General features: G+C 42.8%; 2 protein-coding genes across 2 annotated transcripts in view; one reads left to right on the top strand and one right to left on the bottom strand.

Moving 5' to 3' along the window:
• The window catches only part of LOC132394542 (SLAM family member 5-like), a 143,247-nt gene that overhangs the window by 27,134 nt on the left and 90,995 nt on the right, over window positions 1-25,118 (top strand). The gene's annotated exons all lie outside the window — the stretch shown is intronic.
• Window positions 5,004-25,118, bottom strand: part of LOC132393858 (SLAM family member 6-like) — a 28,033-nt gene continuing 7,918 nt past the window's right edge. The window contains exon 4 of the mRNA XM_059969253.1: window positions 5,004-5,428. Within this exon, the coding sequence (XP_059825236.1) occupies window positions 5,004-5,428 (425 nt within the window). The remainder of the gene's footprint in view (window positions 5,429-25,118) is intronic.

The raw sequence follows: 25,118 nt of genomic DNA on the forward strand, positions 1-25,118 counted from the left end.
TCCGGAGAGTAACAATAGCAGAGAGACATCGCGTGGAAAGAAAAAAGGAATTACTTGCGACTGTGCAAATGAGAGACAACTGATGTTGGTGCCGGCTGAACGAGGGTTGTGAAGTCTTATCGATTACAGTTAACAGGATGATAAGAGTTTGTGACAGAATGCCCTGTTAGATATGTCATTTGGCAGCTGCTCCACTGCGCGGCCTCTTTGAGAACAGCAGGCAAAGAGAATAATCCCCAGCCTCTGTGGGCCGGGTCGCGTATTAATGAGCGGATGGTGGGCCAGATAAATGCCATAAAAATTGAGATATGGGAATTATCCATTTAAATACATCTAGTTATGTTTTGCCTCAAATTAATGAATAACGCACGCTAGAAAATCATTTGTACTTAACCAAGGACGCCAATTAGTAATCAAAGATCTCAGTTTAGCTGCAATTTATTTCAATCAAGGCATTTTTTGAATCTATTAAAAGGACACAAAGAATCTTTAAACATAAAGCGTATGAACATAATGCATGGAATGGTGATAAATTAAGTATAATAAAAAAGAACATTTTAATACAGTGGATGAATCAATGTGAAACTTGATGCTGCTTGTTGCTTGAAAGCTTCTCAATACTGGGTGTCAGACTTGTTGATGCCAAGAGCAAGACATTATCCAGATGGGCATCAGTCAGTCTTGTTCTCAAATGGTTCTTGGTGCGCTTCATTTTTGAAAATAATTGCTCACGCAGATAAGTGCTGCCAAACGATGATGCCATCTTTTTTGCATGGTCACTAAGTTAGGATACTTCCCATTTGGATGAATATATTTTCTATAGAAGTCGAGCACTGACACATCTTCAGAATGAAACTTTGATCTCAATATGTCATCACACTGCATCCCAATCAATTCCATTTGAACAATTTCTGTTGCAGTGTCCACTTCCACATCACATGGAGTAGTAAACAGCTTGAACTCATTTGCATGCAAGCGAAAATCAGCAAAACGAGATGAAAACTCTTTTCTCAATTCTTGGACCATATTCACAAAAATGCCTGGATCTTGTGCTTTACATTTGTTTTCCAAAACTAGCCTTCTCTTCGCTCAATGACATCGTTCCTTGTCTGCCCAGTAAACTTGTTAGAATTTCCACCATGGCGGGTCTCATTATGTCTCCTGATATTTGCCACCTTCTTCACAGCAACATTTTCTGGGCCGGATAAGCATAGCATCCCAATATTTGCACGTGGGCCGTAGGTTGCCTACCCATGTTCTACAGAGACAACGACGGTTCATGCTGGGAGAATTCAGCATGTCGAGCAGTGTCCATGGAGTCAAAGTTTCCGGTGGATACCTTGCATCAGGAGCGAGAGAGTAGACAGAAGATAGACAGTATATAGACATGAGAGCGAGGGTCCAGACAGAGTTCTGTTGTGGATAGATGAACCAAGGAGGGAAGAGAGAAGGGAGTGTCAGGACGAAGACTGGAAAATAATAGGTGGAAGCTGTCACGTATCCCGTGACCGGGTTTCCAAACCAGCAGAAATGGAGTCTGGTATTACTATAACTAAAAGTGTTTATTAGTAAACTAAGTAATACAGTACTATAAAATGCAAATATATATATAACAGGTTAGCAATGATATACACAGAGGTGTGGAAATAGGAATCAAAGCCACACTCTTTCAAAGTCCAGGGGTAAATGAATAGTTTTACAATGATGCAGAGTTCAGTTTAGTTCAGTTTAGTTTAGGTCGAGGTAGTTGCTGTTGTACCATTGGAGAGAGAGAGAGAGAGAGAGAGAGAGAGAGAGAGAGAGAGAGAGAGAGAGAGAGAGTGAGAGGTGATGCAGTTGCAGGCAAACCTTCCATTGTCTTCTTGTCCTGTTGTGCTCACCGACTGTGACCCCTCCGTACCAGGCCAGACCGTTCTTCAGTGGTGAGCCTGACACCCAGGTAAGGGTGGACACACACACACAAGCCTCCACCAGTCTGCCTTCACACACTATGAGTCTCTGATTGATTCCCCCAAATCGATCCTCCAAACCCCCACCTTCCTGTGGGTGCACAATGCTCTTTCAGTGTCCCGTGGCGTGTCTGCCTATGTCTCAGCTGACTTGCTTTTTATCTCCCCTAACGGGGTACCAGTCACCCATCAACTGTCCACGTCCATCACCTGGTACCGCCTTGCTGTCTCAACAGGAATTCACACAAGCAGACAAAATGAGTGCCCTTGGAGCAAAGTAAACAATTATCGAAGAAGCCATAATACTAAATCATCCATGGAGCCTTAACTTTAAATCTTTGTCTCTCTCTCTCACACACACACATCTGCGCTGGGTGGCTCCCCCTCTTCTCTCTCTCTCATTAGCAGATAGTTCACGGGGGGAGGTCAACTCTGGACCCCATCTCCACCTGGTTTGCTCATCACACATCACAAAGCATAAACAAGACAGCCGGGGGGTGGGGGTGGGGGGGGGGGAGAGAGGAGTGGATTGGTGGAGACAGAGGTCGGGAAGGTGATAGGTGGAGCTAGGTTAAGGAGAGATGATGGGAATGAGAAACTAGGTGAGTAGTGTAAGGGAAAAGTGAAGCAAGGATAACTAAATATGGGTAGATCCATACGTAGGCGATGGATCGATGGACCACGGTGGAGGGGTGATGAGGAAGAGAGAGGTCGAAAAGCAGAAGAGCTGAAGAGAGTTAATCCCAGTGGACCAAGGAAGTGGGTTACCTAAAATTTGAAAATTCAATGTTCATTCCATTGGATAAAAGCTGAATATGAGGGGCCATTCTTTTAGTTTGGTTTGGCCTAACGGTAGTGAAGAAGGATGGAGATCAGAGTTCGGTGTGGGACTGAACAGAGAAGTTATAAAGTGCTGTACACGCGAAATCTTAATGGGCAGTATGCAGTTGCTCTGCTGGTGGGGGGGGGGGGGGAGTGTGAAATTTAAGGACCAAGAGACCTTTATCTCTGTTCTGTCTCGGGAGAGGCAGGCTGAGGACCGACATGTGAGAAATGGAGAAAATGCTCCTGAGGGGTCATTCATCTACAGCAGAGGAGAGAGGAGAAAAGTGAGTGGGAAGTTTGAAGATTGAGAAACTTTTAAAATCCAACAAAAAGCAACTAAAAAGCGATAAAAAAGCGAAAAACGATGAAATATGAGGGCAAACTAGCCAATAATATAAAGCAAGATACTAAAAGTTCTTTCAGTTATATAAAGAATAAAAGGTTTCAATAGGTACATTTAATATCAGAGAATTGTATACAATTTACATTCTGAAAGTCTATTTCTTAGCAAACATCCACGAAAACAGAGTGCCTCCAAAGAATGAATGACAGTTAAACGTTAGAACCCCAACCCCTCCTCCATCTCCCCCCCCCCCCACACGCACAAGCAGCAGCAAGTTAACGACCCACCCTCCCACACCCCACCAGCAAAGAAAGCAACAGCGCCCTTCACCAGCAGGCATCAATAAAGAGACAGACTTTCGGGACCGAAAACCTATTCGTTCACCGGGTAATTCGACATACCACAGCAGGCCTGTCAAACTCATTTTAGGTCACGGGCCGGATTGGGCAAAATGCGACTTCATGCGGGCCGGATCAGTTGTGCGCTCCCACAGCTTTCGTTGCCTTCGTTTTTTCAACCTGCTCTCACGTGTCTCAGTCTCTGCTATAACTACAAACTTTACAAATTTCGTTTCTTATGAAGGTTGCCTAGCAAGCATTATTTTTATGATAGGTATTAACTTACAGTCGTAGGCTACAAGAAAGTTGTGATGAGAGAGAGAAAAAACGATGCTATTTTGGCTAAGATTGCTTTGGGAGCCACACTCTTTCCATTAATAAACCATTTGAAATCGAACATTAGCAGACATAAATGTAGACCTAACGAAACAAATTGTAAACGTAGGCTCCACAACCGCACCTAATTTTTATTAGCCTGCTTCCAGCAGTCAAACTCAGACAATGAACACAGTTAGCCTCTGATTTTTATTGAAGTGATCACATTTACAATAATAGAATAGTCAGAAAATGAATGAATCACAATATTATGACACTCAATATTTCATAATGCATTTTGCTTACATGTCGCAGGGCATCGAACAGTGTCACTCATTTTTCACTTGCTGCTTCCAGACACCTGACATCTCTTGGCTTTAACCAGCCTGTCAACATCAGGGACCAGTTTCTGGGCAGTTGTGATTTTCATAATGTTATTTAGATGTCTGTGTGTCAGCTGCGAGCGCAGTCTGGATTTGTTAATATTCATTATGGAGAACTCCTGCTCACAGAGATATGTTGTCCCGAACATGTAAAGGATCTTTGACGCAAAGTCTGTCATCTTGGGGTACATCGGTCCCAGGTGTTGATAGAATGAGTCCAGACCCATAGTCTCAAATTTTTATTTCAAAGCCGAGTTACACTGAATTTCAATTGGTTCCATTTGCAAACGGCAAACGGCAAGCCAAATAGTGAGTATTCCTTCTCGAGCTGAGTGAAGACCTCGAAAATATTCAGAAACTCACTTTTCAGCTGTGATATTTTGTCCTTGTACCTGTCATTATTCCCATGAGCAGCAAGCACAGACTGCAAAGAGGGGAAATGCGCTGGGTTGCTCCGGGACAGTTGTATCTCCCACAGGTCTAATTTAATTTGAAAGGCACGGACGCTGGCGCAGTATTCCGTATCGTTTGTTGCGGCCTTGCATGTTAACATTAAGCACAGTCAAGTGCTCTGTTATATCCACCAAAAAATGCAAGATCATGAAGCCAATCTGGGTCATCCAACTCTGCCACTGGCTTCCTTTTCTTGTTTATGGATAGCCCAATTTCCACGTAATTGAAAAAAAAATGTTTGAGCACAACCCCTCTGCTCAACCAGCAGAATTCAGTGTGGTAGGGTCGGCCGTGTTCAATATAATTTTTGGACAAAAGAGTGTCAAACAGCCGATGGTTGAGTCCCTTGGCTCGAATAAAATTAACCGTTTTACTACATCCATGATATTGTCCATTTTCAGGCGCCTGCTACATCACGCCTCTTGGTGTATAATACAATGAAAATTCCCGAATTCCTGCTCTGGATTCTCTGCCTGAACTTCCTCTCTGAGTTTCGCAAGAACACCTGACATTTCCCGCCCATGGACGGTGCGCCATCTGTTGCCACGCTGCCAACGTGACTCCAGTCAAACTCCAGTCTGTCCAAGGCCTCGACGAGGCTGGAGAAAACGTCGTTCGCCGTTGTGGTGTTTGTCATGGGCAACATCTCCACAAACTCCTCGGTGACGGTCAAAGATGCATCAACTCCACGAATAAATATTCCCAATTGAGCTCCTTCAGTCAGGTCGATGCTCTCATCAATTGCAACAGAGAAGGCAATAAATGACACCACTTTGGCTTTTAGTTGACTGTTGAAATCTCCGGCAAGGTTCCCGATTCTCTCTGCCACAGTATTTCTTGACAAGTTGAGAAGCCTGTCTCTTCTCGGGGCAAACCAGCTCTGCCCGAAACGTCGACAGATGCTGCCTGGCCTGTTGTGTTCCACCAGCATTTTGTGTGCGTTGTTTGAATTTCCAGCATCTGCAGATTTCCTCGTGTTTCCTCCTCTGAGTGTGGCTTCGACGCAGCAGTTGTTTTGTTGACAATAATATAGCTGGCCTTGACAGCTCCATCACGAGTCTCTCAACTTTTGGTGAACACTGATTGTTGTTGTTTCTTTCAGAGCTGCTTCAAGATCGTTTATCTTTTGCCTTCTGAGTCATTTGCGTAGTTGTCATATTTTTCTCCGTGTGTCGGTTGATATTGTACTCTTTTGCCAAAGCCACTTGTTGCGACATTATTAGACACAGATGTTTTCCATTGAACTGACAGAAGAAAAACGAACTTTCCAATTATCGTTGAATATCCGACCTTCGATGCCGACTTTTCTTTTCTTGGAAAGCATTTTGAACCACAGCAGCAAACAGTCTCAGCCTTGCTACAGGTGTTACTCACCTGAGTACTCTGTGTGTTTATACTGCGTCTGACAGTCATTAAGGCAACTTACACTGTTCTTCTTCAGCAATTGTTGTGCAGCTTTCAATGCTGTGGGAACTTCGGACTCGAGAAATGAGAGATTGAAAATGTCTTTCAACAGTCGGTTGGCACAGGTTTTCCAAACCTTGCCAGTTACTCCTTGGAAGTCTGCCGCTTTGGGATGGCTCGCCCTCCTGAGAGACAGCCTGACGTCTGCCTCCGAGACAGAGCTCACAGGGTCACCAGGTGCTGCAGGGATCCTCACAGCTGTTGTTGTATTCTCCCTCTCAAAATCAGCATAAAAGGCATTGGGCTCATGTGGGAGTGAAACATCACTGCCATTCATGGTGGTGGGTTTCGCTTTGTAGGAAGTAACAGACTGCAAACCCTGTTAGATTTCACATGTATCCGATATTGCTTCCAGCCTTACTCGGAATTGTTCCTTAGCTCTTGAAATAGCCCTCCATAAGTCATGCCTGGTCTACTTGTACAGACACGTGTCGCCAGACTCTAATGCCACAGATCTAGTTCTCAGCAGACTACAAACATCCTGGTCCATCCATGGCTTTTGATCTGAAGTGGATCTTACAGCTGGAGAGCCAAGTTACTGAGTACCAAACTAAAACAATTTGCATTGCTGCATCACATCGGAATGTTCACTTCTTTATGAGGCATGTTGACGACATGAATTAGCAAACGAGGAACAGTAGTTGTTTTGATGTTCTGATGCAGGATTTCTACCTGAACCGTTTGCATTTCTGTTACCGGCATAGGTGGTGTTCACCGTTTGAATTTCTCCAGTAAATTAACTGTTCTTCCAGATTCCAAAACCTACAGCCTCTTGAGCCTCCATTGTTCGAACTGAACCCCTGTGTTGACACCACAAAGAAATATTAAATCCTCAATATTCTCATCACAGAACACATCGGTGTTTTTGCCACATGGCAGGTTCCAACCCTAAGCCGTGCCATACAAGCTGGTTCTGTAAGTCTGAGAAATCTTAGGCAACGTGGGTTGGTCGCAAGTTTGAAATTTCACACGCCCATCCATTGGGAGTTCTCTTCACTCACTCCTACGCAGGCTCCAGGCTCGTGTTACCATTAAATAACAGGATTAGGATCCACAAATGTTTGTTATAATTACCTGCACAACTGTTGGCACCAACGTCATTCACTGACTGAATTCTTTACAACCCACAACCTTTAAGAAATATAAAACCACATATAATTTCTGCTATTTTCAAAGCTGGTGTGAATATTTATGTCTTCTCCTCCACACTGTTGTGCAGGTTTCCCTTCCTAAACCTGCTCATCATTTGCTGACCCATGTACTCAACATGCTTCAGAAAGAAGGGGACATTCCAATGTGATCCTGTGTTGCCAATTGTTTTAGTTTGGTACGGAGTTACATTTCTTTCCAGTAGATCCAGCTCAGACCAAACAACCAAAGACTGCATCAGGAAACTGATGAGAGGGGAAATGAGAATTTACTTTGATGGTCTGTGGAGGGGTAAATTCAGGAGTCCCAACAAAGCAGATGAAATCCCTACCGGCGCCTGAAAATGGAAAGTCAAAATGGCATTGAGATATACCACGCATGCAGACTCTTTAACCTTATTCACAAATACTTTGTATTTAACACAAATAAGTATTCAATTGTCACACATATTTCACAAAACGGCTTCGAGATGTTAATTATAGATTATGATAATCTATCAATAGAGAGCAGAGTGACAGAGCACAGATCAAGTTGTATATGTCACTGCGTCATGGCTGAAAGAAGGTCATAGTTGGGAGATTAACATCAAAGGATATACTTGTATCAAAAGGTCAGACAGGGAGGCAGAGGCAGTGGTGTTGTTCTGTTGGTAAGAGGTGGAATTACATCTTTAGGAAGAGGTAACATAGGGTCAGAGAATGTTGAATCTTCGTGGTTGGAGTTACGAAACTCCAAGAGTAAAATAAGAACATTATGGGAAACATATGTAGTCCTCCAACTGTGGGGTTGAGATTGCAAAGGGACCTGGAAAAGGCATATAATAAGGATAATGTTACAATTATATGGGGGACTTCAATATGTAAGGGGATTGGGAAAATTGGGTTGGTGTCAGATCGTAAGAGAGGGAATTTTTTGAATGCCTATGAGATGGCTTTTTAGAGCAGCTTTGTTGTGGTCTGGTCCAGAGATAACATTCCGGGTCTTGCTCTGCTCCACGGACTACGGACTCTGGGTCTTGTAGCCGTCCGTCCTTTCACCCTTGAGCCAACTAGTCACACCTGTGGATCATCGTGGCTTGTGTGAACTCAAGGAGGCGCACCTGATGCCCATCGGCTGGCAGGTGTATATAAGGGGCTCTGGGACTGAGCCCAGTTTGGGAGTTGTGGTCTGGTTTTCCTTGTATGTGCTGGTTTTGCTGTTCTGGCTGGTTTGCCTTGCTTGTGCTCCTTGCCTCCCTCTGCTGTTTTACCTGTGTATCATGGTTGCCCTCTGCCAGGCAACAGCAATCTGGCCGAATTTACCTGACGGAGGACTTGGCCCCTTTTCCTACCCCTCGCTTCTGATGGGTGGTATCCTGCACCTGCCCAGGTTTCCTGTGTCTTGCCCAGGCCTCTGTTCATGCCTGGGAGGCGGCCCTACCCAGGAGTTTTGCGGCCCGCCCGGAGGACTCTGCCCTGAACCCCGGGGTCCAGCCTTGCCATAGACTCTGGGATCTGCCTTCTGCCTCGCCTGAACCAGTGGATCACTGTTGAATGTCACGTCCCTCACACGCCACGGTCTCCCCACCTTGTTCTATCCTTTAGTTGTCCTGCCCTGCCCCTAGTACTTCGGTGTTTGCGTTCTGCAATTGGGTCCATTCCTTGTCCCCCCTATGACAGAACGACCCCCCTCAGCATGGACCTAACAACGTAGGCACTGGAGTCTATTCCCGTCACCCTGGGGTCCCCTCTCGTCTGAACATCTTCTTCCCCCCCCAACCCACCTGTATCTTCTGTAGCTCTAGAGACCTTCATCGGTTGCCTTTGACAGGGTTGGGGGTGGGGGTTACTGTTATGGTCTGGTCTGGAGCCTACATTCTGGGTCTTGATCTGCTCTGTGAACTCTGGTCTCTGGGTCTTGTAGCCGACCCTCCTTTCACCCTTGAGGCAACTAGTCACTCCTGTGGATCATCGTGGCTTGTTTGAACTCAAGGAGGTGCACCTGATGCCCATCGGTTGGTAGGTGTATATAAGGGGCTCTGGGACTGGGGGTGGGGGGGTTGTCCTGCTTTGAACCTGTTCTGTCCTGTTTGTCTTGTCTTGTCCTGTCCCCCTGCTTCTCTCATATGCGCTGGTCCTGCTGTTCTGTCTGGTTTGCCTTCCTCATGCTGTCTGCCTGCCTTTCTTGTTTCACCTGTGTATCAGGGTTGTCCAGCTTCACCCTGGACCTAGATCTCTTCCTATCATGGAAAAGGATGGAATCAGAGGACAGGTAAATTTTTAATTAGGGAAGGGCAAATTATGAGGCTATAAGGCTAGAACTTGTGGATGTGAATTGGGTTGATGTTTTTGCAGGGAAATATACTATGGACATGTGGTCGACGTTTAGGGATCTCTTGCAGGATGTTAGAGATTAATTTGTCCCGGTGAGGAAGATAAAGAATGGTAGGGTAAAGGAACCATGGGTGACAAGTGAAGTGGAAAATCTAGTCGGGGGAAGAAGACAGCATACATGAGGTTTAGGAAGCAAGGATCAGGTGGGTCTAGTGGGGAATATAGGGTAGCAAGAAAGGAGCTTGAGAAGAGCAAGAAGGGGGCATGAGAAGGCCTTGGCGAGTAGGGTAAAGGAAAACCCCAAGGCATTCTTCCATTATGTGAAGAACAAAAGGATGACAGGAGTAAAGGTAGGACCGATCAGAGATAAAAGTGGGAAGATGTGCCTGGAGGCTGTAGAGGTCCTCAATGAATACTTCTCTTCAGTATTCACCACTGAGAGGGAACTTGATGATGGTGAGGACAATGAGTGAGGTTGATGTTCTGGAGCATGTTGATATTAAGGCAGAAGAGGTGTTGGAGTTGTTAAAATACATTAGGACAGGTAAGTTCCCAGGGCCTGACAGAATATTCCCCAGGCTGCTCCACGAGGCAAGGGAAGAGATGGCTGAACCTCTGGCTAGGATCTTTGTCCTCGTTGTCCATGGGAATGGTACCGGAGGATTGGAGGGAGGCAAATGCTGTCACTTTTTCAAAAAAGGTAGTAAGGATAGTCCAGGCAATTACAGAACAGTGAGCTTTACGTCTGTGGTGGGAAAGCTGTTGGAAAAGATTCTTAGAGAAAGGATCTATGGACATTTAGAGAATCATGGTCTGATCAGGGACAGTCAGCATGGCTTTGTAAAGGGCAGATCGTGCCTAACAAGCCTGATAGAGTTCTTTGAGGAGGTGACAGGCATATAGATGAGGGTAGTGCAGTGGATGTGATCTACATGGATTTTAGTAAGGCATTTGACAAGGTTCCACACAATAGGCTTGTTCAGAATGTTAGAAGGCATGGGATCCAGGGAGGTTTGGCCAGGTGGATTCAGAATTGGCTTGCCTGCAGAAGGCAGAGGGTTGTGGTGGAGGGAGTACATTCAGGTTGGAGGGTTGTAACTAGTGGTGTCCCACAAGGATCTGTTCTGGGACCTCTACTTGTGATTTTTATTAATGACCTTGATGAGATGGTCGAAGGGTGGGTTGGCAAGTTTGCAGACAACACAAATGTAGGTGGTGTTGTAGATGGTGTAGAGGATTGTCAAAGATTGCAGAGAGACATTGATAGGATCCAGAAGTGGGCTGAGAAGTGGCAGATGGCATTCAAGCTGGAGAAGTGTGAGGTGGAACACTTTGGAAGGACAAACTCCCAAGGCAGAGTCCAAAATTAATGGCAGGATACTTGGTAGTGTGGAGGAGCAGAGGGATCTGGGGTTACATGTCCACAGATCTCTGAAAGTTGCCTCAAGGGTAGATAGGGTAGTTAAGTAAGCTTATGGGGTGTTGGCTTTCGTAAGTCGAGGGATAGAGTTTAAGAGACGTGATGTAATGATGCAGCTGTATAAAACTCTAGTTAGGCCACACTTGGGGTACTGTGACCAGTTCTGGTCACTTCAGTATAGGATGGATGTGGAAGCATTGGAAAGGGTACAGAGGAGATTTACCAGGATGCTGCCTGGTTTAGGGTATGGATTATGATTGGAGATTAAGGGAGCTAGGGCTTCTCTCTTTGGAGAGGAGAATGAGAGGAGACATGATAGAGGTGTACAAGATATTAAGAAATGTAGCTAGGGTGGACAGCCAGCGTCTTTTCCCCAGGGCACCACTGCTCAGTACAAGAGGACATGGCTTTAAGGTAAGGGGAGGGAAGTTCAAGGGGGATATTAGAGGAAGGTTTTTCACTTGGTGGTTGGTGCATGGAATGCACTGCTTGAGTCAGTGGTGGAGGCAGATACACTAGTGAAATTTAAGAGACTACCAGAGAGGTATGTGGAGGAATTTAAGGTGTGGGTTATACGGGAGGCAGGGTTTGAGGGTCGGCACAACATTGGGCTGAAGGGTCTGTAATGTGCTGTACTATTCTTTGTTCTATTCTATGTTCTATCCCTTGTCTCCATCGGGTAGGTCAGGCCAGATTGCCGTTGCCTGGCGGAGGTCCCTGCCCCTTTCCTACCCCTCGCTTCTGTCAGGTGGTACCCCGCACCTGCCCAGGTTTCCCATGTCTTTCCCAGGCCCATGTTCATTCCTGGGAGGCGGCCCTGCCCAGGAGTTTTAAGGCCCGCCCAGAGGAATCTGCCCTGAAAACCAAGACTTTGCTTGCCTGAACCCCAGGATCACTGTTGAATGTCACGTCCCTCACACACGCCATGGTCTCCCCACCTTGTTCTATCCTTTAGATGTCCTGTCCTGCCCCTAGTACTACAATGCCTGCGTCCTGCAATTGGGTCAATTCCAAGTCCCCGTGTGACAAGCTTAGGCTTAGCCCAAATAGGCTTAAGCACAACTAAGATTGGGTGTTGTATAATAACCCAGATCTTATTAGGGAGTTTAACGTAAAGGAAGCCTAAGGAGCAATGATCTTAATATGTTTGAACTCATAGTACAATTTTAAAGGGCGAAGCATAAGTCTCATGAATCAGTATCATGGAATTACAGAGGCTTGAGAGAGGGGCTTGAGAGAGGAGCTTGCCAAGGTGGATTGGAGCAGGATCCTGGTGGGAATGAGGGCAGGATAGAGATAGCTGAAGTTTCTGGAAATATTTCACAAGGCATGGGATAGATATGTCCCACTGAGGAAGAAGTTCTCAAATGGCAGGGGTAGACAACCGTGGGTGACATGGGAAGTTAAGGACTGCATAAAAGCCAAAGAAAGTGCAAATAAGGTAGAGAAAGTGGGTGGGAAGTTGGATAAAAGTTTTTAGAATTCAACAAAAGGCAACTAAAAAAACTAAAGGGAAAAGATGAAATATGAGGGCCAATAATATGAAGGATTTTCAGTTAAAAGGGAGGTGAGAGCTGATAGTGGACCACTGGAAAATTATGCTGGTCAGGAAGGAAAGTGGTCAAAGAAATGACAGATGAACTTAATCTGTTTTCATTGTGGAAGAAACTAGCAGTGTACCAGAGGTCGTGAGCATCAGGGAGCAGGAGTGAGTGCCGTTGCAACTACAAAGGAATACATGCTAGGCAGACTTAAAGATCTTAAGATGGATGTCACCTCAACCAGGTGGACTACATACCAGAGTCCTGAGAGAGGTTGCTGAAGAGATAATTGATGCATTGGTCATGATCTTTCAAGAGTCACTTGATTCTGGCAGGGCCATGGAAGACTGGAAGATTGCAAATGTCACTCTACTCTTCAAGAAGGGAGGAAGGCAAAAGAAATAACCTTAGTGGTTGAGAAAGTGTTGGAGTATATTATTAAGGATGAGTTTTCAGGATACTTGGAGACTAATGATAAAATATGGTTTCTTTAAAGGGAATTCGTGCCTGACAAATCTGTTAGAGTTCACTGAGGAGGTAACAGTCAGGGTGGACAAAGGAGAGTTGGTTCCTTAGATTTTCAGAAGGCATTTGATAAGGTGCCACACATGAGGCTGCTTAGTTAGAAGCTCCTGTGGCATTACAGGAAAGATACTGGCAGTGACAGAATATTGGCTGACAGGCAGGAGGCAGCATGTGGCTGCCAGTGACTCATGGTGTTCCTTGGGGGTCAGTATTGAGACTGCTACTTTTTACATTGTTTGTCAGTGATTTAGCTAATGGAATTGATGGCTTTGAGGCAAGGTTTGTGGATGCTACAAAGATTGGTAGTGGGGTAGGTAGTGCTGAGGAAGCAATGCACTTGCAGCAGGACTTTGATAAATTGGAAGAATGGGCAAAAAAGTGGCAGATGGAATGGAGTGATGGGAAAAGCATGATGATGAATTTTGATAAACGAAACAGTAGTGCAGATTATTATCTAATTTGGGAGAAAATTCAAACATCAGAGGTACAGCGGGGCTTCAGAGTCCTTGTGTAAGACTCCCAGAATGTTAAGTGACAGGTTGAGCCCGTGGTAAACAGGACAAATGCAATGTTGGCATTTATTTCAAGAGGAATAAAATATAAAAGCACGGAGATGATGTTCAGGCTTAATGACACAAAAGTCAGGCTGCACTTGGAATATTTGTTGTTGAGCAGCTCGCTGAGCTGGCTTGTTAGCTTGCAGGTATTTCGTTACCCAGCTAGGCAACATCAGTGCAACTTCGAATGAAATGTAGGTGATCGATATTGTATGTCTTTTATGGGTCTTGTAATTGGTCTGTGTCTGTGTGCCATTTCTATTGGTTACAGATTATGTAATCCGTGATTGGTTCGTTAAGCTGCCAATCTAAGGTTTGGCATCCACAACACGAGCTACAAATCTTTTCCAGCAGCTTAGAGCATCGTCAACAGTTTTGGGCCCTAAATCTAAGAAAGTATGTGTCGTCATTGGAGAGATTTCAGAGGAGGATCACAAAGATGATTCTGGGAATTAGGGGATTTATGAGGAATGTTTGGCAACTTTGGGCCTGAATGCACTAGAATTTAGAAGAATGCATGGGGATCTAATTGAAACCAACCAAATATTGATAAGGTGGATGTGGAGGATGTTTTCTCTGGTGGGGGTATTGAGAACTAGAAGGCACAGCCTCAAAATTGATGGACGAATTTTTAGGACAGGGGTAAGAAGGATTTTTTTGAACTTATGGAAAGCTAAAAAGGATGAGTTGTGGGAAGTTGTTGATGCATTGCAACTTAAGGCACAGACAGGTATGATGAAGGTGGAACTCCGAATGATAATAGTGGAGCACTATACTTCTACGAAGCATTTTAGTGAGAATGAGGTAGTAATGTTTCCTCTAGAGGTCCAGATACATCTGGAAGAGATGAGGATAGAGAGAAATAAGTTAAGGGTGGAAGAAGCATGGAGACAGAGATGAAAGGGAAAGACAGACAATTCGAGAGGCAGATGTGGCAGCTGGAAGGTCCAGTGTTGGACACTGATGATTTATATAGCTTGAAAGAGCTGTTTGTAGTTGAAGAATTTAAGGAGTGCATTCCCAATTAAGTAAGGACATTCCGAGAGGAAAAGGATGCCGCTACCTTGAGGGAGTATGCTGGGTTAGCAGACAAGGTTGTTTTAACCTGGAAGGTTGAGTTTACTCTGGATGGGAGTTGCCCAGAGAGTAACTGGGAGGATCAGGGGAACTTGGAATTTGAGACTGGGACTGGTATTGAAAGCCTAGAACAGGCAGATGTCCAATTTGCCTGTGTTCAGGTTGTGAAGGTACCTGTGGATACACAGGGTACTGAAACTGGTGTTGAGTCTCAGGAAATGTCTGGGGTATCTGACCTGGTTAAAAAGGAATGCAATCCTTTTGGGTCAGGTGGACTTGGTTCAGTGAGTAAGGGGTTAACCCTGGCACCAGTGGAAAGAGGATTCTCAGTCATTTGTGTGAGAAGGTGTTCTAAAAGTTAGTGATCAGATGAGAGCTGGTGATTTGAATATTATTGAAGATGAAGGGAAAAGTATTGTTCCTGGGCTTTTGAATTAGAAAATTTTAAATTCTGGATTGGTTTTAGAAGCATTGACCATGCTGAAGGGTCAGTGGTTGGGTGACAAGATGCCTGCTAGTCTGTTAGTTTATTTTGAAATTTAAAGATAAGCAAGTCGGTGATGTTGTTCAAGTATGTGATTTGGAGAGGCAAAACTTGAAGTGTTGTTTTGACCAAGAGGAATCACCTACAGATGGTAAACTGGAAGCTAACAGACTTAAAGATCTTGAAGATAAAATTAATGACTTGCTTAAAATTGAGTTGTTTGGAAGTTCAGCAAATGGGCTTAGTTTGGAAAACATTAGTGATAAGCTAGCACTTGTGAAGGGGTCTGTGAAGGCCTTCTCCAAGCTGGCAAGCAAGCTGATCACATGAGTTTTAAGTGGAAAGGGGGCAATGGTTGACCAAACACCACTTTGAATAACAGGATCTGGTTTTTGCAGGAATTTGACTTTTTTTGTGACACAGCATGTGAAAGATAAAGCCAATATCATGGTAGATTGACTGTTTGAATGTTGTGTTTCAAAGTGAAATATAAATTAGTGTAACACTTACCCAACAGGCTGGTATCTAGGCATTTCAATATTTGTTAGATTTCAAAGAGGTTCCCCCCATTAGCTCATTCTTTTGATCTCAAGTGAGTGCAGGCCCTGAGCCATCTCAAATGCTCCTCATATATTAACCCTTTCATGACTGTGATCTTTCTCATGTATCTAGGTTGCTGTTGGCAGTTGGGCTAAAGGGCCCAAACCATTGCTGTATGACACTCTGGTCTGCTTTGTGCTCCCCCAGATGTGATTCCTAAAACAAATTGCAGAACAATAATACTACTTGTTTTATTACAATATTAAATCATCTAGAGATCCAAACCAGTCATTGTATTTTTACACTCAGTGTACTAAATAAAGTGTCCACAGAGTCTGTAGTCCTCTGTTACAATAGCCCAGCCATTTCAAGGTTTGATGTGTTGTGTATTTGGAGATGGTCTTTTGCACACCATTGTGTAATGTATGGTTATTTGAGTTGCTGTCATCTTCCTGTCAGCTTGAACCAGTCTGGCTGTTCTCCTCTGATCTCTCTCATTAACAAGACATTTTTACCCATCAACTGACATTCATGAGGTGTTTATTTGCTTTGCAACCAATCCCCTGTAAACGTTAGGGACTGTTGTACATGAAAATCCAAAGGGATCGGCAGCTTCTGAGATATTCAGACTACAAGCAACAACCATTCCACATTCAAAGTCACCGAGATCACATTTCCTCATTCTGACATTGCATCTGATCAACAAATGAACCTCTTGATTATGTCCACATAATTTATGCATTGACATGCTGCCAAATATTTGGCTGATCTGTTACATGCATTGAAAAGCAGGTGTATCTAATAAAGTGGTCTTGCTCCTGAGCCAAGTAGTCTTTCACCCATTCCAGCAAGGCACGAAGTTTTAAATCATTGTTTTTATTGTGAATCCATGTCTTCACCCCATTTCATTGGGTGAACTTTGTTGCTTTGTGTGGCAGCAGTGCATTGCAAAGACATAAAAATATATCAATTACAAAAACAACTAGTGCTGGAAAAGAGAAATAATGACGTAATATTTATTGGTCATTCATAAATCTGGTGGCAGTGGGGAAAAAGTATTCCTGAATCATTGAGTGTGGACCTTCAGGTTCCTGCACCTCTTCCCTGATGGTAGTAACAAGAAGAGGACATGTTCCAGATGGTGAGGATCATTACTGGTAAGTGCTGCCTTTTTGAGGCACAACCTCCATAAGACATTGTTGATGATGAAAGGGTTGTGCCGTGATGAAGCTGGCTGAGCCTGCATCCTTCTAAGGCTTTTTGCAATCCTAACATTGGAAGCTCCATACGGGACGGTATACAACTGGCTAAAATACTCCCTGTCATACATTTACACCAATTTGATTTTGGTGACTTATCTAATCTCAAACCCCAGTGAAATTCTGAATACCCTCATGAATGGAAATAACCTCTCAGCATCTCCCCTGTGGAACCCTGTCCAAATCATCTAACTACATAAATATTTCTGGTTCTATGATCCACCTAGTGGTATAAATTACTGGGGCCCTAGCAAAGATAGTTAAAATATCCTTAGCCACAGGTGAGGTGCTGGAGGATTGGAGGATTAGAGGATAGCTAATGTTCCATTGTTTAAGAAAGGCTATAAGAGTTATTGGAAGGTATACTAAGGAGCTGGATATATCAGTATTTGGATAGCCAGGGACTGATTAAGGATTGTGAACATGGGTTTGTGTGTGGTAAGTCATGTCTAACCTATGTTATTGAGCTTTTTGAGGAAGTTACAAGGATAGTTGTTGAAGGCAAGGCAGTGGCTGTTTCTGCGTGGACTTTAGCAATGCCTTTGACAATTCCCTCATGGGAGGATAGCATTCAAGATGAGGTGGTATATTTGCATTATGGCAGAAGCCAGAGAGTGCTGGTAGAAGCTTGCCTCTCTGACTGGAGGCCTGTGACTGGAGGTGTGGTGCATTGACTGGTGATGGATCCATTGCTATTTGCCATCCATATCAACAATCAGGATCATAATGAGGAAAACAATCAGCAAATCTGCGGATCATGTCAAGATTGTGGGTGTATTGGACAACGTGGAATGCCATCAAGGCTTGTTGCAGGATCTGGACCAGATGGGAAAATGGGCTGAAAAAGGGCAGATGCAATTTAATGCAGACAAGTGTGAGGTGCTCACTTTAGGAGGATCAACCAGGGCAATACAAAAGTTGGGATTTTATGGTGCAAGTGGATCAGATGTTGGTGAGGCATAATTTGGAGTATCGTGTGCAGTTTTGGTCACCTAGCAGCAGGAAAGGTGTCAATAAGATGGGAGAATGCAGTGGAAATTTACAAGGATGCTGCCAGGACTTGAGCACCTGAGTTAAAGGGTAGTGTTGAATAGATTAGAACTTTATCACCTAGATTGTTAAAAGATGAGGGGATGGAGGAGACACTTGAAGAAGTTGTTATTGGTTAAGTGTGAAAGTTGAAATGTTCAAGAGGAACATGAGGGAGTATTTCTTCAGTCGGTGGTAATGAGAGTGTAGAATGGGTTACCAGCAGAAATGTTGGATGCTGGTTCGTTTTCAGCATTCAAGAGAAATTTGGAGAGGTCCATGGATGGGAGTGGTCTGGAGGGTTCTGGTCAAAGTGCACAGCAATGGGACAAACAGATAAATAGTTTGGTACAGACTAGATTGGCCAACAGACATGTTTCTATGCTGTTAAGCTCTATCACTTTTGGTCTGAATGATTCTCTTTTTCTGGGCTTGTAGCAGATTCCTGATTTTACTCACCAGAGGCTGTGTTCTCAACTCTTTCATCCCAAGCTTTGGAATCCTCACTTTAAGTGCTTTTGGGAAAGATATTTCAAAGTCAAAGTTCAAAGGTCCAATTTAATGTCAGAAATGTGTACAATATATATCCTGAAATGCTTTTTCTTCGCAACCATCCACGAAAACAGAGGAGTGCCCCAAGGAATGAACGACAGTTACGTGTTAGAACCTCAAAGTACCTCCCCCAGCTCCCCTCCCTCCTGAGCGTAAGCGGCAGCAAGCAACAATACTCCCTCCCTCCCACCGACAGGAAAAGCATTATCACCCACCTCCGAGCACTCAAGCATGAGCAATGCAATAGCAAAGACAGAGACTTTCAGTCACCCCAGAGACATTGTGTTTCGCTCGGTGTACAACATACCACAGACTATCTCTCCCCCTAATAAGGGAGAAAGAAGTGTCCCCATTTTCCCAGTGAGCAGGGAGACATAATAAACAACACATTGGTTTATGATGTTAAAACTCAGTTATGATCCCTCTTTATACTGAAAATATTGGAGAATAAAGTTGCATTGTTTGCTGCGTAACCAAAACTATGTAACCAGCCTTGTGTTTGCTATTTGCTATGTATCCAATTTATTAGCCAGAATGAAATCTCTGTATTGTCTCTGTACTATTGAACACATCAGTGCCTTAAGAATGTAGCTAGCCTGAAGAAAGTAGCTAACAGTGAGAAACCAGCCTTATATTTACTATGTATCCAACTTATTTCCAGAATGAAATCTCTGTATTGACTCTGTACTATTGAACACATCAATGCCTTGAGAATGTAGCTGCCAGTGAAAATAAACAAGTAGAGATAATGGTTGTAGATGGGATCGTAGAGTGGTGTGATGGTATGGGGACCAGTCAATGCCGAGAAGGGGAACACGTGATCCAGGGAGTGGACTAGAGCAAGTATGGGCAATGGAGTGGTGTGATGGTATGGGGACCAGTCAAGGCACTAGAACAAGTATATGCTAATGCGACTAAGATAAGAAATTACTATAAAGAATACTGTGAACTAGGGCTTGGCTAACAATTAGTAACACGCTCATTAATTGTCTCACCTTTTGTTTGCAAATAAAGGCTTAAGCTTCTCGAATAATTTTCTGCATCTCCTGGATATTTCAAGAAACCACGACAAAAACTAGTTTAACATGATTAGATAGGGGAGTCTCCATAGGCAGGCTTTATTTGCATCAGCATGATATCTCAGGCTTGCAGATACAGAAATAATGTAAGTTCAGAGCCAACAAAATGAAAATTCTGAAAATCCCCTGTAAGTTTACAAACAGGTGATTAAACAAATACGTAAGTAAACATAAAGAAAGTTGTGCAAAAGGAAAAATAACACTTTAAACAGCAATTTAAACCCTAATCCAACACTGTCTTACGTGCTGAGTGTCCCCTGAATTTATGTAACTTCTATAACACTATAAGAGGTGCCTGATCCCCTATCTGATTAGATTGCTAATCACAGTATTTCAAAGGAAATAATTGGAGTCCCTTCTGATCATTCAGCCAATATCACTAAAGTTGCCTAATCTCTATTTGCTATATTTGTGACAGTTGTTTCAAAGTAATAAGTGGTCACATACTTCAGTCAAAGATAAGGTTATTCTTTTCTTTGGGCCTTTGGAACTCCATTTATTAAATCTATTTAAAATATTTTTAACGCAAAAATACCATAGCTCGATTCTTGATGAGCAAGAGGATGGAAGGTTTCTGGGTAAACAAAAACATAAAAGTTGAAGTTACACTGAGATTATTCCCTACTTTACTGAGCACCAAAAAAAGGCTTCTGGTCCGGGGGTGTAGCCTATACTATTAATACAAGCATTTGCCTGTTTAATGTTACCTAAAAATTACCTATTCAGCTTGAGTGCATATTATACTCATTCACTAAGTTACACTGTAGCCTAGTGATGTGTTTAGACAAAGAAGATATTGCATCTGACGTCTCTCTGATGGAAGTGTTTTAACTGTGTTTGCAGTTCTCCGATTTTGGAGGAGAAAAGTTGGCCAGGATTCACATCCCTCATGTAAACTGACACAAAAGACACTTAATGAGGCTAATGGATTTGAATTTTAAAACTGCATTACAGGAAAGAATGTATAAATGGTTTCAGGCAAACGCCTAATTTTTTCAGGCTCATGCTGAAATCAAAGCAATCTTCAATTGTTTTGTGACTAAGAAATAGAAATAAAAGTAAGCTCCTCAACCCTTCTCTGGTATTCAACATAGTTTTTGCTAATTATCTACTTTTACTGCAATCTTCCCATTTCCAGTGATTCATTTAATACACAGAAATCGATTAAACTTTTCTTGTAATTGAACTTGCTGATTGAGATCCCACAGATTCCTTATCTCAGTACTAAATGGAATGTTCCTCATTGTGTGACTGTCAACTGGTTCTAAATTTCCTTATCAGGTGGAAATGATCAGCTGTATATCTACACCGTGAAGCACTGTAAGAACTTTGTGAATTTCTGTGAGATCACGTCCATTCTTCTGAATGCTACATGATTCAGGCCTAGATGATGCAGACTCACATTTTGCTACAAAACAGCCCAGTGAAATTGCTCTGTATAAAATCATACTGCATATCCCACTGGTCACAGCATGCTGGTCTGAGAAAGCTCAATTCCTTTTCATCATTTTTTGCTTTATTCAGTTGTCAGCCACATCAACATATTACCATGAACTGCATGTATTCACAGCTTGTTGACCAACTACCTACATGGAGCGTCAATCCAAACCTTCTGAGAAACATACAAGACACATTCACTTGGTTCCCCTTTATCCTTTCTGTTGATCACATTCTCAGAAGATCATTCAAGGGTACTTTTTGTTTCATAAATCCATGCTTACTGTGTTGAATCCTGTTTCATGATGTTCTATTATCACTGTAAATTCTAGCAATTTTTCTGCTATTAACGTCATGCAAATATGTCAGTAGATCTCTGCTTCATCTCTTCCTCCCTTAGTGGGTTTACAGTCTGCAGAACAACTCTAAAATCCTTAAAATTTTAGAAGACTCTAAGAAAACATTTCCTTTCTTAACAAAAACTTTAAACAAATCAGTGGTGCTGATTCTCAGAATTTATTACCAAATTCCCTATTTCATTTCCTTCAGTTTTCTTTCCCATGATGTGCTTTGTAGCTGTTGATTACAAATTCTCCACTCTGCCTGTGCAAGAAACCCTCTCTGCTGTCCTTTAGGTGAGAGTAGAAAACAGAAGAAAACTCTCTGGTTCTCAGTAGTTCTGTTCTCAAAAATTTCAGTAGTACCATGCTCTTTTCTTTTCAATGTTATGTGATAAAAGATGAATTTAACCTTTGTCCACACAGTTGCCAAGAACTGTACTATCAATTTGTGAAACATAATGCTCATGGTCCTGGGCTATTCGTGTTTTTTTGTGCAACTATGATTATTTTGCTCACTATTATGTATGTGCTGTGTATGTTTTGCACCTTGGCCCCAGAGGATGCTGTTTTGTTCGGCTGTAGCCATGTATGGTTGAATGATGGTTAAGCTTGATTTGATCTGAGAGTTGTAAATTCCCAAGTTTTATTTTCAATGATAAAACATACCAGTTCTAAAAATTTAACAAGACCCTCCCTTTCTTTCATGATTTTCCATTATGAACTCTGTGATGTTTGAAACACATGACAGGAAGCGTAGACTGTTCTCTGAGCAGCTCCTTCACCCAACATAAAACCAGTGACTTACCATCAAGGCTTTTGACGGTCAACTCAGATATTTTTTGACCAAATGACAGTTGTCCCACCATCCCTTTGTCCTCTGATCCCATACATCAGCCACCAAACCCGGTCTCACTCCTTCTCTCCTCTTCAAGTCAGCTATCTTCCCTCTCCTGATGCAATGTCTTGCCCCAAAGCTTTGACAATCTCTTTGCTGCCCTCCACCCTTTATAATCAGGTGCTCCCGGAACCACTGCTTTTCTGCAGCAGATTGTTTGTTTTTTTGCTGGTAGTAGTTCCACAGCTCTTTGACTATTCTGGTGCATTACTCCTTTAAGGGGCGCTGGAATTTCTAGGTCAGTGTCGGCCAGACCACCGAGGCACATTTTGTTGAAAGCCACACCAATTCCAAATGCTTTGCTGACAAAAGCAAACATTTGTGTTGGCAAAGAGAAAGCATATTACCTTAACACAGGGAAGTACATACAATAAATAAAGTTAAAGGCTTAGTTTACTAATAAATTACAATACAAAGTGACATGCCAGAATGATAACTGTACCAAACAGGAATTGATGAAAATACACTGTGGATGACAGACCATGCACAACAATTTTACCAGATTATATATAGATAGAGGCTGTGGTTTACTTTGAGATGTAGCACAGACTAGCTGCAGACTAAAATACACAATGATTCAGTCTCCACAAATTTCAAATGTTTACAATCCCCTGAAGAGAATCTCTACTTCATTGCCACCTTAAACTGTGACATTTTCTGAAACTACCCTTCGAGTTCTAGATTCTCCATAAGGGGAAACATCACCTCAGCATCAATCTTGATTTAACATCTACCCCGAATGTTTATCTTCAGCATGGTCAGCTGTTAACGTATAACCTTCGATCAGCTTAGATTCAACCTGCTCAACCTTTCCTTATAAGGTAACCCTTTAATCCCATGAACAAACCAAATGAGTCTTCCCTGATCTACCTCCAATGCAAATTATTAGCGCGTCACACTTCTCCACAACTTATCAACTAGATATAAACCACACCCTCACCTCTCTGTCTCTCATTCACTCCAATTTCCCTCTTTAGGACTGATCACCTTGCTGTGTACTTCCAACATTTCTTATTTGGGGTTCCCCAGCTTGTCCCAGTCCTTCCAAATCACACTCTCATTGGAAACCTGTTCCAGTACCTGGTCCGCTCTCACAATGTGCAAGTCAGTTGTATCAGCTGTAGGCAGTGCAAGAATTAGCTGAGCAAAAAAAAAAAAAATGCTGGGATTAAAGCGCACTTCAATGTCAAGCTTATATTTCCTATGGTGGGTGATCAACTCTGAGGGTTGAACTGCTCTCTTCCATGTTTGTTGCTGTTGATGTTGTATTCACATCAGGATTGTGTCATCATATTTTGTTGTGAGCTCTGCCCTTGGATTTTGCTGTCCTTTGCTGGCATCCAGTTGATGTAAATGTCTCTGTGGCTTGAAAAAAAGTAATTTCAATCATCCATGTTTTTAGACCTTTTGATTATCTGACTTGTTCTGGAAACACAATGTCCACGGAAAGAACGCAGAGGATTGTTTAAAGGGAATTGAATATAAGATAGTTTTCATACTTTAGCACTGGAAAATCAAAGAATTGAAAAAATCAGTATAATTTTTAAAATATAGGGTGGAATAGAGAGATTTTGTATTACAACGTAATGTAAAAAGCGTTTTCTAATTGTTAGGGATCTTTACACTGTGGGCTGCAGAGAACTGGTTGCAGATTTCTGCTTTATATGATAATTTCCATCTATCTCTGCAAAGCGAGTACTTTACAGTAATGTGGAGGTTTTAACTGTGGAGAAAGCTTCATGCTATAAGACATGGTGGGGGATGGAGACATTACCTAGCTGTGGAGTGACTTCCCCAATGCCTTGTCGAATATTGAATGGACAGCTCTAAAGTAAAGAGTCATATACTCTTGCACTTCAAAAGTAAAAGACTTTTGTACTGTACTTGTGGAGACAGATTTCAAAAATGGCAGTGTTATGGAAGGCAGTCTGTACTGTCAGTGTGATCAGATGAAGGTCAGATTATTTATTTTTGGTCACCATCAGGGCAGCTGTTTGTAAAAACACAAAACTGAGTCATAAGCAAATTAAACCATACAGGTTATCAGCTTATCAGGATTGTTTAAATATAATGTGCCAGCTTTAGCACAAACCTTTCTCTCACCTTCTCCATCTCCATCTCCACCTGCATCTCCCTCTCTCCTGTTTCTTGTTCCAGTCCTACCTGTTATTGGATTATGCATCTGTATTTTTATTCAGACCCATGGAATGTGACTGGAGTGATGGGTTAGTGCTGCAGTTTCTGCAGTCAGCATCCACACCACATTGAGCTGCATAACTTCTACATTGCCTTGCCAATAAGACAAATCTTATTGATAATTAAAAAAAACATTATTTTTATGTTCTCACATAGACTTGCCCCTTCCCAACAGCAATCTTTCTGAGTAATATAATCCTCTGAAAAACTTCACCTTGTCACTGAAGGAATGCAACAAACTGATTGGATAGCTGCATCCAACCAGTTGTAAAATTCTGAAACAATAAAATCCCTCCCTAATTGTATCATAGAAACATAGAAAACCTACAGCACAATACAGGCCCTTCTGCCCATAAAGCTGTGCCGAACATGTCCTTACCTTAAACATTACCTAGGATTACAAATAGCCCTCTATTTCTCTAAGCTTCATGTACCTATCCAGGCATCCCTTAAAAGGCCCTATCATATCCGCCTCCACTACCACTTGCCATTTCAGCCCTGGAAAAATGCCTTTGACTATCCACACAATCAATGCCTCTCATCATCTTATACACCTCTATCAGGTCACCTCTCATCCTCCGTCATTCCAAGGAGAAAAGGCCGAGTTCACTCAACCTATTCTCATACGGCATGCTCCCCAATCCAGGCAATATCC

This window comes from Hypanus sabinus, chromosome 5 (genome assembly GCF_030144855.1).
Source record: "Hypanus sabinus isolate sHypSab1 chromosome 5, sHypSab1.hap1, whole genome shotgun sequence".
NCBI lineage: Eukaryota > Metazoa > Chordata > Chondrichthyes > Myliobatiformes > Dasyatidae > Hypanus > Hypanus sabinus.